The sequence below is a fragment of the Ranitomeya imitator genome, chromosome 4 (genome assembly GCF_032444005.1).
Source record: "Ranitomeya imitator isolate aRanImi1 chromosome 4, aRanImi1.pri, whole genome shotgun sequence".
Lineage (NCBI taxonomy): Eukaryota > Metazoa > Chordata > Amphibia > Anura > Dendrobatidae > Ranitomeya > Ranitomeya imitator.
The window spans coordinates 575,855,185-575,872,314 of record NC_091285.1 but is presented as its reverse complement, the minus strand read 5'-3'; the positions used below and the strand labels follow the sequence as shown (position 1 = coordinate 575,872,314).

The window sequence follows — 17,130 nt, the reverse complement described above, 5'->3', positions numbered from 1 at the left end:
GGGGCTCTCCAAATGCGACATGGCGTCCGATCTCAATTCCAGCCAATTTTGCATTGAAAAGTCAAATGGCACTCCTTCCCTTCCGAGCTCTGCCATGCGCTCAAACAGTGGTTTATCCCCATATATGAAGTATCGACGTACTCAGGACAAATTGCACAACAACTTTTGGGGTCCAATTTATCCTTTTACCCTTGGGAAAATAAAAAATTTGGGGCAAAAAGATCATTTTTTGTGAAAATTAATATAATTTTTTTTTTTTACGGCTCTACATTATAAACTTCTGTGAAGCACTTGGAGGTTCAAAGTGCTCACCACACATCTAGATTAGTTCCTTAGGGGGTCTACTTTCCGAAATGGTGTCACTTGTGGGGGTTTCCACTGTTTAGGCACATCAGGGGCTCTCCAATCGTGACATGGGCTCCGATCTCAATTCCAGCAAATCTTGCATTGAAAAGTCAAATGGCGCTCCTTCCCTTCCGAGCTCTGCCATGTGCCCAAACAGTGGTTTACCCCCACATATGGGGTATCAGCGTACTCAGGACAAATTGTACAACGACTTTTGTGGTCCAATTTCTCCTGTTACCCTTGGTAAAATGAAACAAATAGGACCTGAAGTAAAAATTTTGTGAAAAAAAAAGTTAAATGTTCAATTTTTTTAAACATTCAAAAAATTCCTGTGAAGCACCTGAAGGGTTAATAAACTTTTTGAATGTGGTTTTGAGTAACTTGAGGGGTGCAGTTTTTAGAATGGTGTCACTTTTGGGCATTTTCTGTCATATAGACCCCTCAAAGTCACTTCAAGTGTGAGGTGGTCCGTAAAAAAATGGTTTTGCAAATTTTGTTGCAAAAATGAGAAATCGCTGGTCAACTTTTAACCCTTATAACGTCCTAACAAAAAAAAATTATGTTTCCAAAATTGTGCTGATGTAAAGCAGACATGTGGGAAATGTTGTTTATTAACTATATTATGTGATTTAACTCTCTAATTTAAGGGCATAAAAACTAAGAGTTTGAAAATTGCTAAATTTTCATAATTTCCGACAAATTTTTGTTTTTTTCACAAATAAATGCAAGTCATATCGAAGAAGTTTTACCACTATCATGAAGTACAATATGTCACGAGAAAACAATGTCAGAATCACCAGGATCCGTTGAAGCGTTTCAGAGTTATGACCTCATAAAGTAACAGTGGTCAGAATTGTAAAAATTGGCCCTGTCACTTAGGTGAAAACAGGCTTTGGGGTGAAGGGGTTAAACCGCTACGATTGGAGCCAGCTCGGATAGCAGCAGTTAGACTCAGGTGATTGATTCTTCCAATGCGCAGAACAAGCCCCCCAGACCCTATGAGCCCCGGCACTTGCTCTTAGTCAGACCCTACTGATCAGACATTGATGGCGTATCCTATTGATAATTCTATGGGGGTCTCAGGTCAGTGACTCCGTGGCCAGCGCTGCAGGTGTATTAGGGGATACTCACACGTGATATACATTTTTGCTACTGAAATTCATTTCTATTGATTTTAATGGGACATTTTTGTGGCAAACACATAATTTCTTCAGGTCCCACAATACACTTGCAAAACTTTCTGCAACAAATCTGCTGGGCGTGAATTCCACTATACAGAGGAATGCTGAAATGCGTCTGTTCTGTATTGTTTTGTTTTTTTCTCAAAAATCCCTTTTTATTGGCTTTATCTTTTTTTCAGGACCCGTTTGCACTTTTTATATATATTGCCATATTATTTCAAATACTGTCCCCGAGATGTAAAACCGTCCGTATTGGATGACGAATCGTCAGACCTCATCGGCCACAATCAATTGAAATTGAAATATTATTGCTATTAATCATTTCGTGGACCGATCAGGTGTCGAAAAGCGACGATTGACATTTAGCAAAAATGGTTCCATTTAGGACAGAAGCCATGGGATGGATATGGGGGCTGCTATTCTGTCTGATAACCTGGGTTAACCCCTTGCTGCCTGGCAGCTGATGTCTGCCTTCCCTGCCTGCCCCCCAGCTCTGTGTGATTAGTGCCGGGGTGGGGAGCAGCTTCTCCCAAACATGTGACCCCTTTGTTAGAATGAGACAGTGGAGATGTCCTCAGACTGGCTCAGTAACCAATAGATGGCAGCAGAAGGACACTCAGATACCAGCTGCCTAAATAAGCAGAAAGGGGGTTAAAAAAAAAGAAAAACTTGTACAAGATGGCGTCTGACTGGAGGGAGAGGGAGCCCCTCTCTGCATCCCCGGGCTGGTGAGAGAGGGGAGCAGGCAGCCTGTCAGGAGGAGCAGTGGGGGGATCCTGAGCACTACATGGCGCTGTCTCTGCTCTGGGGGCTGCACTGGGCTGGAGGCGTCCTGCTGCTGGTGGTGGCTGCTGGAGGTGAGTGCTGGGATTTGGGGCTGCTCATGGTATAGAGGGGAGGGTGTCTGAATCTGCCCCCCAAGCCAGTCTGGAGGGTGATGGTGCCTCCTCCCAAACCCTTATGGAGAAAGGTGCACTATCAGGATCCATGGCTGCTGCAGTGTAGAAATGTGCCAGTGGCAGTAAATCACATGGGGCAGAGGCATGAAGAGACATGTGGATCTCCTGCTGTACCCAAGGGGTTGTCATTCACTGGTCATGTCATAGTGCAGGACTGGGATGGATACAGTCGTGTGAACTGCATGGCGCTGGCTCTATGGGATGGATGGATGGATGGATGGATGGATGGATGGATGGATGGACAGGTGCTACATGACACTGGCTCTATGGGATGGATGGACACGTGCTACATGACACTGGCTCTATTGGATGGATGGATGGATGGATGGATGGACAGGTGCTACATGACATTGGCTCTATGGGATGGATGGACACATGCTACATGACACTGGCTCTATTGGATGGATGGATGGATGGATGGACAGGTGCTACATGACACTGGCTCTATGGGATGGATGGACACGTGCTACATGACACTGGCTCTATTGGATGGATGGATGGATGGATGGATGGACAGGTGCTACATGACATTGGCTCTATGGGATGGATGGACACATGCTACATGACACTGGCTCTATTGGATGGATGGATGGATGGATGGACAGGTGCTACATGGCACTGGCTCTATGGGATGGATGGACACATGCTACATGACACTGGCTCTATTGGATGGATGGATGGATGGATGGACAGGTGCTACATGGCACTGGCTCTATTGGATGGATGGATGGATGGATGGACAGGTGCTACATGGCACTGGCTCTATTGGATGGATGGATGGATGGATGGATGGATGGACAGGTGCTACATGGCACTGGCTCTATGGGATGGATGGATGGATGGATGGACAGGTGCTACATGACATTGGCTCTATGGGATGGATGGATGGATGGACAGGTGCTACATGACATTGGCTCTATGGGATGGATGGATGGACAGGTGCTACATGACACTGGCTCTATGGGATAGATGGACAGGTGCTACATGACACTGGCTCTATTGGATGGATGGATGGACAGGTGCTACATGACACTGGCTCTATGGGATGGATGGATGGATGGATGGATGGACGGACAGGTGCTACATGACACTGGCTCTTTGGGCTATGGGATGGATGGATGATAGATCAATGATAGATGGATACAGATCCATCCATGTAGTCATATAGTCATGTATAAGTGGCATTGCGGGTGATACCGTGTGATCCTGATATAATGGCACAGGGTTACGGTATCACACTGTCCCCTGTAATATGAAGGACCTGGTAATCGATGTCTGTCCTGTATGAAGTGCACTGATGGACTAGCCCAGGCAGGAACATGACCCCGGCTGTATAACGTGTCATGTGTATTCTAGCTCTGGTGAGCTATGGGCATATTCATGTATCCAGCCCTGTGAAGTAATGGGTAGTGATAACACTGGCACGGAGGCATGCTTATAAATTAACACACGGTGATGATACAATGGCAGGGGGTATCCGCAAGCCACTGGCACCGTGACCTGCTCCTGATAAAATGACGGGGGTGACGAGATGCCGCACCATGGACCCATACACTCCTAGTAATGTATACAGTGAGCAGATGTGGCAGATGTGCTGGACACTGTAATGGCAGACGGTGATAATGGCTCCTGTGTTCCAGGTCCGACCATGCGCTGACTCTGGACTGTAGGCATTGCCCTGTGTTGTCTCTGCAGGCACTGATGTATTGATGTGTAAGCTGATATAATGGCAGAGGGTAATGACGAGCCACTGACACGGGGACATGCACATTTACTACAGGGTTATCAGCGCATTGATAGATTTCTATAGAAATTGACCTGATATAATGGCAGAGCGCTATTGACGCGTTAATTTATTAATATATAGGCAGAGCACATGATACCTCTTAATTATGGCGGGATCTAAGATCTGACACAATGACGGATTGGCTCCTGAATCTATCACAGAAATTGGATGGACAAGAACGACACAATTCACAAACTACAGAAGTGTTTTGTTATTATTATTTTTGTTGTAAAGAACATTATTGATATTTCCAGATAACTACAGTATATAGAAATATAAAATGTTACATCTATCTATCTATCTATCTATCTATCTATCTATCTATCTATCTATCTATCTATCTATCTATCTATCTGTCTGTCTGTCTATCTTCCATTCTATTATCTATGTATCTTATGAAAGCTACAGTACTTCAAAATCATAGAAAAGTTGTGCCTTTATTGAGCCATGTGGTTCCTTGGACCTGACCTGTGCTTTCCTGACCTGACAGTGTATGTCTAGGCAGCCGTTGCGCTCAGATCAGGGGAGCAGACGGCCAGTCCGGGGATTGCGATGTGATCCTCCGGCGAGTAGGACAGCAGTCTGACTGCACCCAATCAGTGATGTCGGTGCAGAGGGGTGGGTGGGGATTATGGGCGGGGAAAGGGGTGAACATTCATTTGGCATTAGCATATGTTTGGCTAGCAGGCGCGCTACAATACATTTTCAGGGGCTTACAGCTACACAACGGGACAACGTACAAAAATCAGAGTTACATATCCTAAGGCTAGGTTCACATTGCGTTAGTGCAATCCGTTTAGCGGATACGCTAACGGATTGCGCTAACGTAATGTCCAAAAAGGGATCTGCGCTAGCGAGGAACGGACCCTGAACGCTGCAAGCAGCGTTCGAGGTCCGTCCAAAACTAACGGCACATCGCAGATGCATGCCAAAAATGGCATACGTTTGCGATGCGTTAGCGATCCGTTAGCGCATTGCAGTCAATGGGTGCGCTAACGGATCCGTTACATAGCGTTAATTGTGACAATTGCGCCATGTAACGGAGTCTGTTAGCGGACACCCACTAACGCAATGTGAACCTAGCCTGAAAGGGCTGCCCAAGACATGATTCAGCATGCTATTAGTAGGGTAGGAAAAATGACCTGACAGATTCCCTTTAATAGTGCACAGTGGGGCGTTGCTAAAACTACTATTGATCGCCTTTTTAACAAATATATTTGCGAGTTGCAAAATCTTAGAGAAGGAAGAGAAGCAGAAGTATCTGACTTTGTGCTATAAATTGTCATGCAGAGAGAGGCAGACCCTTCCTAGTAGACCTTTATAATATATCAGTGATTCTTCGGGCCCCCATACACATTAGATTTGAGTTGATGATAGATTATAGAGCGCGATACAGCCATACACACGTTAGTCCATGTTGCTGCCATTATAGTTTTGTCACCTGGACATATAGGAACAATTAGACCTTGCAACGTTCGCTCAATGGTTTCCCGGTGGTATTCCACTCCCGACGAGGCGGTAAGAAGCGAATGTTCCTTTCAGTGTTAGTAACCACTTCCAGTCCTCTTGGGTTGGTCCTTTATGGACGGTCGTTCATCTGTAGACCTAGTGCAGCACAGCTAGTCGTTGGTCATGTTCGGACCGAAAATTTAAAATGTGGACGACTTTGTTTCACTGGACGAAAGTTGATTCAGATAAATTGTTCATTGATGGCATTTCTACTGATGAATGATCACTTTAGTTTATTACCATTAACTAAAATCTAACGTGCATTGGGGCCTTACACAAGACTGTCCAGACTAGATACTGTTGTACCAAACTGTCAGTTGTGAGAACATTTAGAGGGGTAGTCCAGCCTTAAACATTTATTACTCACTAGATGGTGGCCCGATTCTAATGCATCGGGTATTCTAGAATATGTATTTATGTATGTATATAGCAGCCACATAGTATATAGCACAGGCCACGTAGTATATAGGAGCCATGTAGGATATAGCAGACAAATACTACGTGGCCTGTGCTATATACTATGTGGCTGCTATATACATACATATTGTAGAATACCCGATGCGTTAATACAGGCCACACAATATATAACAGTGGCCACGCAGTACATAACACAGCCACGTACTATATAACACAGCCCACGCAGTATATAGCAGCCATGCAGTATATAACACAGGTGACGTAGTATATAACACAGGCCACGCAGTATATAACACTGGCCACGTAATATACAGTGGGGCAAAAAAGTATTTAGTCAGTCAGCAATAGTGCAAGTTCCACCACTTAAAAAAGATGAGAGGCGTCTGTAATTTACATCATAGGTAGACCTCAACTATGGGAGACAAACCGAGAAAAAAAAAATCCAGAAAATCATATTGTCTGTTTTTTTTACATTTTATTTGCATATTATGGTGGAAAATAAGTATTTGGTCAGAAACAAAATTTCATCTCAATACTTTGTAATATATCCTTTGTTGGCAATGACAGAGGTCAAACGTTCTCTGTAAGTCTTCACAAGGTTGCCACACACTGTTGTTGGTATGTTGGCCCATTCCTCCATGCAGATCTCCTCTAGAGCAGTGATGTTTTTGGCTTTTCGCTTGGCAACACGGACTTTCAACTCCCTCCAAAGGTCTTCTATAGGGTTGAGATCTGGAGACTGGCTAGGCCACTCCAGGACCTTGAAATGCTTCTTACGAAGCCACTCCTTCGTTGCCCTGGCGGTGTGCTTTGGATCATTGTCATGTTGAAAGACCCAGCCACGTTTCATCTTCAATGCCCTTGCTGATGGAAGGAAGTTTGCACTCAAAATCTCACGATACATGGCCCCATTCATTCTTTCATGTACCCGGATCAGTCGTCCTGGCCCCTTTGCAGAGAAACAGCCCCAAAGCATGATGTTTCCACCTCCATGCTTTACAATAGGTATGGTGTTTGATGGATGCAACTCAGTATTCTTTTTCCGCCAAACACGACAAGTTGTGTTTCTACCAAACAGTTTCAGTTTGGTTTCATCAGACCATAGGACATTCTCCCAAAACTCCTCTGGATCATCCAAATGCCCTCTAGCAAACTTCAGACGGGCCCAGACATGTACTGGCTTAAGTAGTGGGACACGTCTGGCACTGCAGGATCTGAGTCCATGGTGGCGTAGTGTGTTACTTATGGTAGGCCTTGTTACATTGGTCCCAGCTCTCTGCAGTTCATTCACTAGGTCCTCCCGTGTGGTTCTGGAATTTTTGCTCACCGTTCTTGTGATCATTCTGACCCCACGGGGTGGGATTTTGCGTGGAGCCCCAGATCGAGGGAGATTATCAGTGGTCTTGTATGTCTTCCATTTTCTAATTCTTGCTCCCACTGTTGATTTCTTCACTCCAAGCTGGTTGGCTATTGCAGATTCAGTCTTCCCAGCCTGGTGCAGGGCTACAATTTTGTTTCTGGTGTCCTTTGACAGCTCTTTTGTCTTCACCATAGGGGAGTTTGGAGTCAGACTGTTTGAGGGTGTGCACAGGTGTCTTTTTATACTGATAACAAGTTTAAACAGGTGCCATTACTACAGGTAATGAGTGGAGGAAAGAGGAGACTCTTAAAGGGACTCTGTCACCTGAATTTGGCGGGACTGGTTTTGGGTCATATGGGCGAAGTTTTTGGGTGTTTGATTCACCCTTTCCTTACCCGCTGGCTGCATGCTGGCTGCAATATTGGATTGAAGTTCATTCTCTGTCCTCCGTAGTACATGCCTGCGCAAAGCAATCTTGCCTTGTGCAGGCGTGTACTATGGAGGACAGAGAATAAACTTCAATCCAATATTGCAGCCAGCATGCAGCCAGCGGGTAAGGAAAGGGTGAATCAAACACCCAAAAACTCCGCCCATATGACCCAAAACCAGTCCCGCCAAATTCAGGTGACAGGTTCCCTTTAAAGAAGAAGTTACAGGTCTGTGAGAGCCAGAAATCTTGATTGTTTGTTTCTGACCAAATACTTATTTTCCACCATAATATGCAAATAAAATGTTAAAAAAACAGACAATATGATTTTCTGGATTTTTTTTTCTCAGTTTGTCTCCCATAGTTGAGGTCTACCTATGATGTAAATTACAGACGCCTCTCATCTTTTTAAGTGGTGGAACTTGCACTATTGCTGACTGACTAAATACTTTTTTGCCCCACTGTATAGCACAGCCCACGCAGTATATAGCAGCCACGTAGTATATAACACTGCCCACGCAGTATATAGCAGCCACGTAGTATATAACACTGCCCACGCAGTATATAACAGTAGCCACGCAGTATATAGCACAGCCCACGCAGTATATAGCACAGCCCACGGAGTATATCACACAGCCCACGGAGTATATAACACTGCCTATGTAGTATATAGCAGCCACGCGGTATATAACACAGCCCACGTCATATACAGCAGTGTGGGCACCATATCCCTGTTAAAAAAATAATTAAAATAAAAAATCTATATATATAATTGTCTAAGGGTTTTTCCGTCTGTCTGTCTGTCCTGGAAATTCCGCGTCTCTGATTGGTCGAGGCCGCCAGGCCTCGACCAATCAGCGACAGGCACAGCATGGCGACGATGATGTCATAAAGGTTGCCTCGACCAATCAGCGATGGGCACAGTCTGCCGCGAATTTGCCTCGACCAATCAGCGACTGGCACAGTATCGACGTAGATGTCATAATGGTTGCCATGGCGACGATGATGTCATAAAGGTTGCCTCGACCAATCAGCGACGGGCACAGTCTGCCGCGAATTCTGGAATCATCATTGTCCATATACTACGGGGACATGCATATTCTAGAATACCCGATGCGTTAGAATCGGGCCACAATCTAGTAGTTAATCACCCCTGGGATCCAGCGAAGCTCCGGCGATACGCGCGCGGCTGCCGCCATCTTCCATTCACAGGATGCATTGAAAAATTACCCAGATGACTTAGCGGTCTCGCGAGACCGCTAAGTCTTCTGGGTAATTTCGCAATGCATCGCCGGGAATGGAAGATGGCGGCAGGCGCGTGCGGCTCGGCGGACTACGGAGGGTGAGAATAGCAGAGAATAGCATATTCTAGAATACCCGATGCGTTAGAATACACGCATCGGGTATTCTAGAATATGCATGTCCCCGTAGTATATGGACAATGATGATTCCAGAATTCTCGGCAGATTGTGCCCGTCGCTGATTGGTCGAGGCAACCTTTATGACATCATCGTCGCCATGGCAACCATTATGACATCTACGTCGATACTGTGCCCGTCGCTGATTGGTCGAGGCGAATTCGCAGCAGACTGTGCCCGTCGCTGATTGGTCGAGGCAACCTTTATGACATCATCATAGCCATGCTGTGCCCGTCGCTGATTGGTCGAGGCCTGGCGGCCTCGACCAATCAGAGACGTGGGATTTCCAGGACAGACAGAAAGACAGACAGACAGACAGACAGACAGAAAGACAGACGGAAAAACCCTTAGACAATTATATATATAGATCAGGAGGACTGATCAATATAGAAGTGTCAGGAGGACTGATCAATATAGAAGTGTCAGGAGGACTGATCAATATAGAAGTGTCAGGAGGCCTGATCAATATAGAATGTCAGGAGGACTGATCAATATAGAGGTGTCAGGAGGACTGATCAATATAGAAGTGTCAGGAGGACTGATCAATATAGAATGTCAGGAGGACTGATCAATATAGAGGTGTCGGGAGGACTGATCAATATAGAAGTGTCAGGAGGACTGATCAATATAGAAGTGTCAGGAGGACTGATCAATATGGAGGTATCAGGAGGACTGATCAATATAGAAGTGTCAGGAGGACTGATCAATATAGAAGTGTCAGGAGGACTGATCAATATGGAGGTATCAGGAGGACTGATCAATATAGAAGTGTCAGGAGGACTGATCAATATAGAGGTATCAGGAGGACTGATCAATATAGAAGTGTCAGGAGGACTGATCGATATAGAAGTGTCAGGAGGACTGATCAATATAGAAGTGTCAGGAGGACTGATCAATACAGAGGTATCAGGAGGACTGATCAATATAGAAGTGTCAGGAGGACTGATCAATATAGAAGTGTCAGGAGGACTGATCAATATAGAAGTGTCAGGAGGACTGATCAATATAGAAGTGTCAGGAGGACTGATCAATACAGAAGTGTCAGGAGGAATGATCAATACAGAAGTGTCAGGAGGATTTATCAATATAGAGGTGTCAGGAGGACTGATCAATATAGAATGTCAGGAGGACTGATCAATATAGAGGTATCAGGAGGACTGATCAATATAGAAGTGTCAGGAGGACTGATCAATATAGAAGTGTCAGGAGGACTGATCAATATAGAATGTCAGGAGGACTGATCAATATAGAAGTGTCAGGAGGATTTATCAATATAGAGGTGTCAGGAGGACTGATCAATATAAAATGTCAGGAGGACTGATGAATACAGAAGTGTCAGGAGGACTGATCAATATAGAGGTATCAGGAGGACTGATCAATATAGAATGTCAGGAGGACTGATCAATATAGAAGTGTCAGGAGGACTGATCAATATAGAAGTGTCAGGAGGACTGATCAATATAGAAGTGTCAGGAGGACTGATCAATATAGAAGTGTCAGGAGGACTGATCAATACAGAAGTGTCAGGAGGACTGATCAATATAGAAGTGTCAGGAGGACTGATCAATATAGAAGTGTCAGGAGGACTGATCAATATAGAGGTATCAGGAGGACTGATCAATATAGAAGTGTCAGGAGGACTGATCAATATAGAAGTGTCAGGAGGACTGATCAATATAGAAGTGTCAGGAGGACTGATCAATATAGAAGTGTCAGGAGGACTGATCAATATAGAGGTATCAGGAGGACTGATCAATATAGAAGTGTCAGGAGGACTGATCAATATAGAAGTGTCAGGAGGACTGATCAATATAGAAGTGTCAGGAGGACTGATCAATATAGAAGTGTCAGGAGGACTGATCAATATAGAGGTATCAGGAGGACTGATCAATATAGAAGTGTCAGGAGGACTGATCAATATAGAAGTGTCAGGAGGACTGATCAATATAGAAGTGTCAGGAGGACTGATCAATACAGAAGTGTCAGGAGGACTGATCAATATAGAGGTATCAGGAGGACTGATCAATATAGAAGTGTCAGGAGGACTGATCAATACAGAAGTGTCAGGAGGACTGATCAATATAGAGGTATCAGGAGGACTGATCAATATAGAAGTGTCAGGAGGACTGATCAATATAGAAGTGTCAGGAGGACTGATCAATATAGAAGTGTCAGGAGGACTAATCAATATAGAGGTGTCAGGAGGACTGATCAATATAGAATGTCAGGAGGACTGATCAATATAGAAGTGTCAGGAGGACTGATCAATATAGAAGTGTCAGGAGGACTGATCAATATAGAAGTGTCAGGAGGACTGATCAATATAGAGGTATCAGGAGGACTGATCAATATAGAAGTGTCAGGAGGACTGATCAATATAGAAGTGTCAGGAGGACTGATCAATATAGAAGTGTCAGGAGGACTGATCAATATAGAAGTGTCAGGAGGACTGATCAATATAGAAGTGTCAATCAGAGACGCGGCCTCGACCAATCAAAGAGTCGGGATTTCCAGGACAGACAGACAGACAGACAGACAGACAGACAGAAGGACAGACAGAAAGATGGAAGTGACCCTTAGACAATTATATAGTAGATACCTTAAGTTGATGTATGTTAATTTTGGGGTCTGGGCCCCATTGTGGTGGTGGTGGGGTCTTCTATGGACTGGTACACTCAGTGAGAAGAAATGCTCTTTGCTGGAATACCCCATTAAATCTGCTCTAATTTCAGCCTCTGTGTGTGTTTCCATTTTTAATTAAGAATTTAACAAAGATGATAAGATGTATGAAAGTATGTATGGCAGGTATAGAAGTTAACATTACAGATAGATACAAAAGATATGCACACATACACATAACACGCATAGATGTGTGTATCATGTATATAGCTTATGTACGTTGTAGGGATTTCACTCACTCAGCTGCGACGGCTGACACTCAGGAGACGTGTTCCTTTAAAGTTCACTGGGTTTATTGCTTCATAAACCATGTGGCAAAACAACAGAAAGCAAAATAGCCTTTGGTTCAGGCAAAGGAAAACAAGTGTCCAGTTCATCCGGCTCAGTCCTGAAGCCGTAACCCACTCAGGAGGGTTTCACCTCCACACATATCTGCTGTGTAAAGGATTAGCCAGTCTTATATAGGACTAACCACACCCAGTAATCTATCACATGATTAGCCATGTGGTCTGACATCACCACAGGTCCTGAAACACAAACATATGGTTATATAAAACAACGCAATATTCCGGGCTACATTACAGCAACAAGGCACTTATGTGGCACATACCTCCCATCGACTACACACCCTTTAGCCATGCTACATACCTCCCCCCTCTGCCTAAAGCCGTGGGGCTTGGCACTTTCTCCCACTAAACAAGGGATTCTTGATAGGGCATCCGCATTACCGTGCAGCTTTCCGGCCCGATGTTCCACATGGAAACTGAAGTCCTGCAGGGATAAGAACCAACGGGTGACCCTAGCATTTCTACCCTTCGTTTCCCTCATCCACCTAAGTGGGGCATGGTCGGATATCAGTCTAAATTTACGTCCCAGCAGATAGTACCGTAATGTGTCCACTGCCCATTTTATGGCCAAGCACTCCTTCTCAACGACTGAGTAGTTCTTTTCAGATGAGGACAGCTTCCTACTCAGATAGAGAACAGGATGCTCCTCCCCATGTAGTTCTTGGGAAAGGACTGCTCCCACCCCAACATCTGAGGCATCTGTCTGAAGAATAAACTCTTTCTTGAAGTTTGGGGCCATCAGAACGGGTTGCTTACACAAAGCGTTTTTCATTTCTTGGAAGGCTGACTCTGTTTCTTCGGACCACTTAACCATTACTGGTTTTGTCCCTTTTAGCAGGTCAGTCAGAGGCGCAGCCATCGTGGCGAAGTTTGGGATGAACCTCCTGTAATATCCCACGATTCCCAGGAAGGCTTTAACTTGCTTCTTGGAAACTGGTTTTGGCCACGTTTGAATTGCCTCCACTTTACTGATTTGGGGTTTTATTTCTCCGTGACCCACTATGTATCCAAGGTACTTAGCTTCTTCTTTACCCAAGGCACACTTCTTTGGGTTTATAGTAAATCCGGCCTCTCTTATAGCATCCAACACCGCTTGGACTTTCTCCAGATGACTCTCCCAGTCCGGGCTAAAGATGACGATATCATCTAGGTACGCAGCAGCGTAGGCCTTATGGGGTGCAAGAACTCTATCCATAGCCCTCTGGAAGGTCGCCGGAGCTCCCTGTAGGCCAAACGGCATCCGGGCATACTGGAAGCATCCATCAGGTGTCGAAAAGGCTGTCTTCTCCTTGGCTTCCTGCGCCATGGGGATCTGCCAATACCCCTTTGTCAGATCCAAGGTGGATATATATCTGGCGTGCCCAAGCCTTTCGATGAGCTCATCAATACGGGGCATGGGATAAGCGTTGAACTTGGAGACCTCATTCAACTTCCGATAGTCGTTGCAAAACCTCCACTCTCCATCAGGTTTTGGGACCAGGACAATTGGGCTTGACCAACCGCTCTTGGATTCCTCAATGACTCCAAGCCTCAACATACGCTCCACTTCCTTGGAGATAACTTCTCGACGAGCCTCAGGAATACGATAAGGTTTCACATTCACCCGCACATGGGGCTCTGTTAGGACCTCGTGCTCTATGACCTTCGTGTATCCTGGCAATTCTGAAAACAGGTCCCTGTTTTTCTGGAGTAACTCCCGGCACTGCTGTTTCTGGGTTTTCGATAGCGTCTCTGCTATAGTAACCGCTCCAACCTCACCTTCTGGGTTGCTTAACAATGACGGAGTAACTGTCGGCTCTCTATCTTGCCACGGCTTGATGAGGTTGACATGGTAAACTTGGAATGGTTTCCGTCTTCCTGGTTGGTGAATTTTATAATTTACCTCACCAAGTTTCTCGACAACCTCATATGGCCCTTGCCATTTGGCCAAGAACTTGCTTTCCACCGTTGGAACTAACACCAGAACTCGGTCTCCCGAATTGAACTGCCTCACTCTTGCAGACCGGTTGTAGACCCTGGCTTGAGCTTCTTGTGCTTGGAGAAGGTGTTCTTTCACGATAGGCATCACCTTTGCAATCCTCTGCTGCATCAGGGCCACATGCTCAATGACGCTTCTGTGGGGCGTGACTTCGGCTTCCCAGGTTTCCTTGGCTATATCCAGGAGTCCTCGTGGATGTCGGCCATATAGAAGCTCAAACGGTGAGAACCCTGTGGAGGCCTGTGGAACTTCACGAATGGAAAACATCAGATAGGGTAAGAGACAATCCCAGTCTCTACCGTCTTTCTCTATAGCTTTTCTCAGCATGCTCTTTAGAGTCTTGTTAAACCTCTCAACAAGACCATCTGACTGGGGATGGTACACCGAGGTCCTCAACTGGGAGATCTTCAGGGCTTTGCATAACTCCCTCATCACCTTGCTCATGAAAGGTGTACCCTGGTCAGTCAGGATCTCCTTTGGCAGACCTGTCCGGGAAAAGACATGGACCAACTCGCGGGCTATGCTCTTTGAGGAAGAATTCCTCAAGGGAATTGCCTCAGGATAGCGTGTGGCATAGTCCAGGATGACTAATATATACTGATGGCCCCGAGCTGATTTAACTAAGGGACCGACCAAGTCCATGGCAATTCTCTCGAACGGTACCTCAATAATGGGCAGTGGCACAAGGGGGTTCCGGAAATGAGGAGTAGGAGCAGTTAGCTGACATGTAGGGCAGGACCTGCAATAGTTCACTATTTCCCGGTGACACCCAGGCCAATAGAACCTCTGCACAACCCGTTCCTGCGTTTTTTCCACCCCTAGGTGTCCACCCAAGATGTGTGAATGGGCCATGTCCAACACTTTCCGTCTATACGGACCCGGCACTATCAACTGCTCTACCAACTCCTCCCTTATTTTCGTGACCCGGTACAACAATTCCCCCCTCAACAGAAAATGGGGAAATCTTTTGTCTGCCCCCGGCTCCTGTACCACCCCATCAATAACTGTGACATTATTAAAGGCTTCCTTCAGAGTGGGGTCCCTATGTTGGGCAGTCCCAAAATTTTCACCGGTAACCTCTAACTCCAGAATGTCAGATGTAGGGGATACTTCCTCCTCATCCCCAACCAGAACACAAAAAGGAAAGCTGTCTGCCTCTGGGTGTGGCGATACCGTTCCAGGGTTCACTGGTTCCCTGCCAGGGAGCTCAGAACCCTTTCCCCACAAATCCCAAAACAAACAGAAATCCCGGCCAATAATTATAGGGTGCAACAAGTCCTGAACTACGCCGACTATGTGGGATTCAGTGCCACATGCCGTTTCAATGTCCACCCTGGCCATAGGGTAGTCCTTTGCATCACCATGTATGCACCGCACTCCGACCTTCTTTCCTGGGAGCAGATGAAGAGGAAAAGTGGCCCTCACCAGGGTCACTAGGCTCCCCGAGTCTAACAGTGCCGTTACTGCTCGACCGTTCACCTTTACGGGACACGCTTGAGGTCCCTCGTTGGATGGAGAGTTCACACTACAGACTGGATACGCATAGTATGAACAACGGCGTCCCATGCTGCAGTCCATCTGCTCAGTGGCTTGGGAACAACGGGCAGCTATATGTCCTGGCTTGTGGCACCTCCAACAAATAACATCACCCGTGGGGACCTTGGGCACCACCTCCCCCGCCCTTTGTGACCTTGGACGCACCACCCCTTTTTGGGACTCAGCTGCCCTCTGGGACCCCCAGTATGGCATGGGCTGCCTCCCAAAGGAGCCTTCCAACCCTTGGTATCTCTCAACCAGTCCGATCAGCTCGTCGGCATTCTGGGGATCACCCTGGGCAACCCAAGACTGTATAGGCCTCGGGAGGGAATGGACAAACCGATCCATCATCACCCGTTCTACCATCTGTGCAGGCGCAGAGGTCTCTGGCTGCAGCCATTTCTGGACCAGGTGCAACAGATCAAACATTTGGGAACGAGGTGGTTTGTCCCGGTGATAGCCCCAGGAGTGAACTCGCTGTGCCCTGACAGTCAGTGTCACCCCCAGACGTGCGAGAATCTCGGCTTTCAATTTGTGATACTCTTTGGCATCCTGCAAGGTCAAATCATAGTACGCCTTCTGGGGTTCTCCCGTCAGGTATGGCGCAAGTACCTCTGCCCACTGCTCTGGCGGAAGTTTTTCCCTCTCAGCGACCCTCTCAAACACCGTCAGGAAGGCCTCAACATCATCCCCGGGAGTCATTTTCTGCAATGCACGTCTTACCGTCTTCCGGACGTGGGTGTCATCAGCCAAACCTGGGGTTGGGGCGCTCGCCTTGCCCTGGATGGCGGTTGCCAGAAGCTGCATCTGCTGCTGATGCTCCTGCTGGCTCTGTTGTAACTGCTGCCGTTGCTCCTGCTGGCTTTGCTGCATCTGCTGCCGTTGCTCCTGCTGGCTCTGTTGTATCTGCTGCTGGCTCTGTTGTATCTGCTGCATCAACAGCCTGTTGGTCTCTTGCTGCCTTTGCTCCTGCTGTACCAAGTGTTTCAGCAGGTCCTCCATTTTCTCCGGCAATGCTTGCTGGCTTGCAACAGCCTTGACCCAGGACATTCAAAAATAAACTCACGTCTCCGCTGGGAACGCTGCTCGCAGGTCTCCACCAATTGTAGGGATTTCACTCACTCAGCTGCGACGGCTGACACTCAGGAGACGTGTTCCTTTAAAGTTCACTGGGTTTATTGCTTCATA

At 46.3% G+C, this 17,130-nt stretch overlaps 1 protein-coding gene across 2 annotated transcripts in view; it reads left to right on the top strand.

The window, feature by feature from the left end:
- The first annotated feature begins 2,074 nt into the window (after positions 1-2,074).
- IGDCC4 (immunoglobulin superfamily DCC subclass member 4) overlaps positions 2,075-17,130 on the top strand; it is a 155,028-nt gene continuing 139,972 nt past the window's right edge. The window contains exon 1 of one of the 2 annotated variants that reach the window (XM_069766359.1): positions 2,075-2,383. In XM_069766359.1, coding sequence (XP_069622460.1) covers positions 2,314-2,383 — 70 coding nt within the window. In that variant the 5' untranslated portion in view covers positions 2,075-2,313. The remainder of the gene's footprint in view (positions 2,384-17,130) is intronic. The other variant, XM_069766360.1, reaches the window with a different exon arrangement.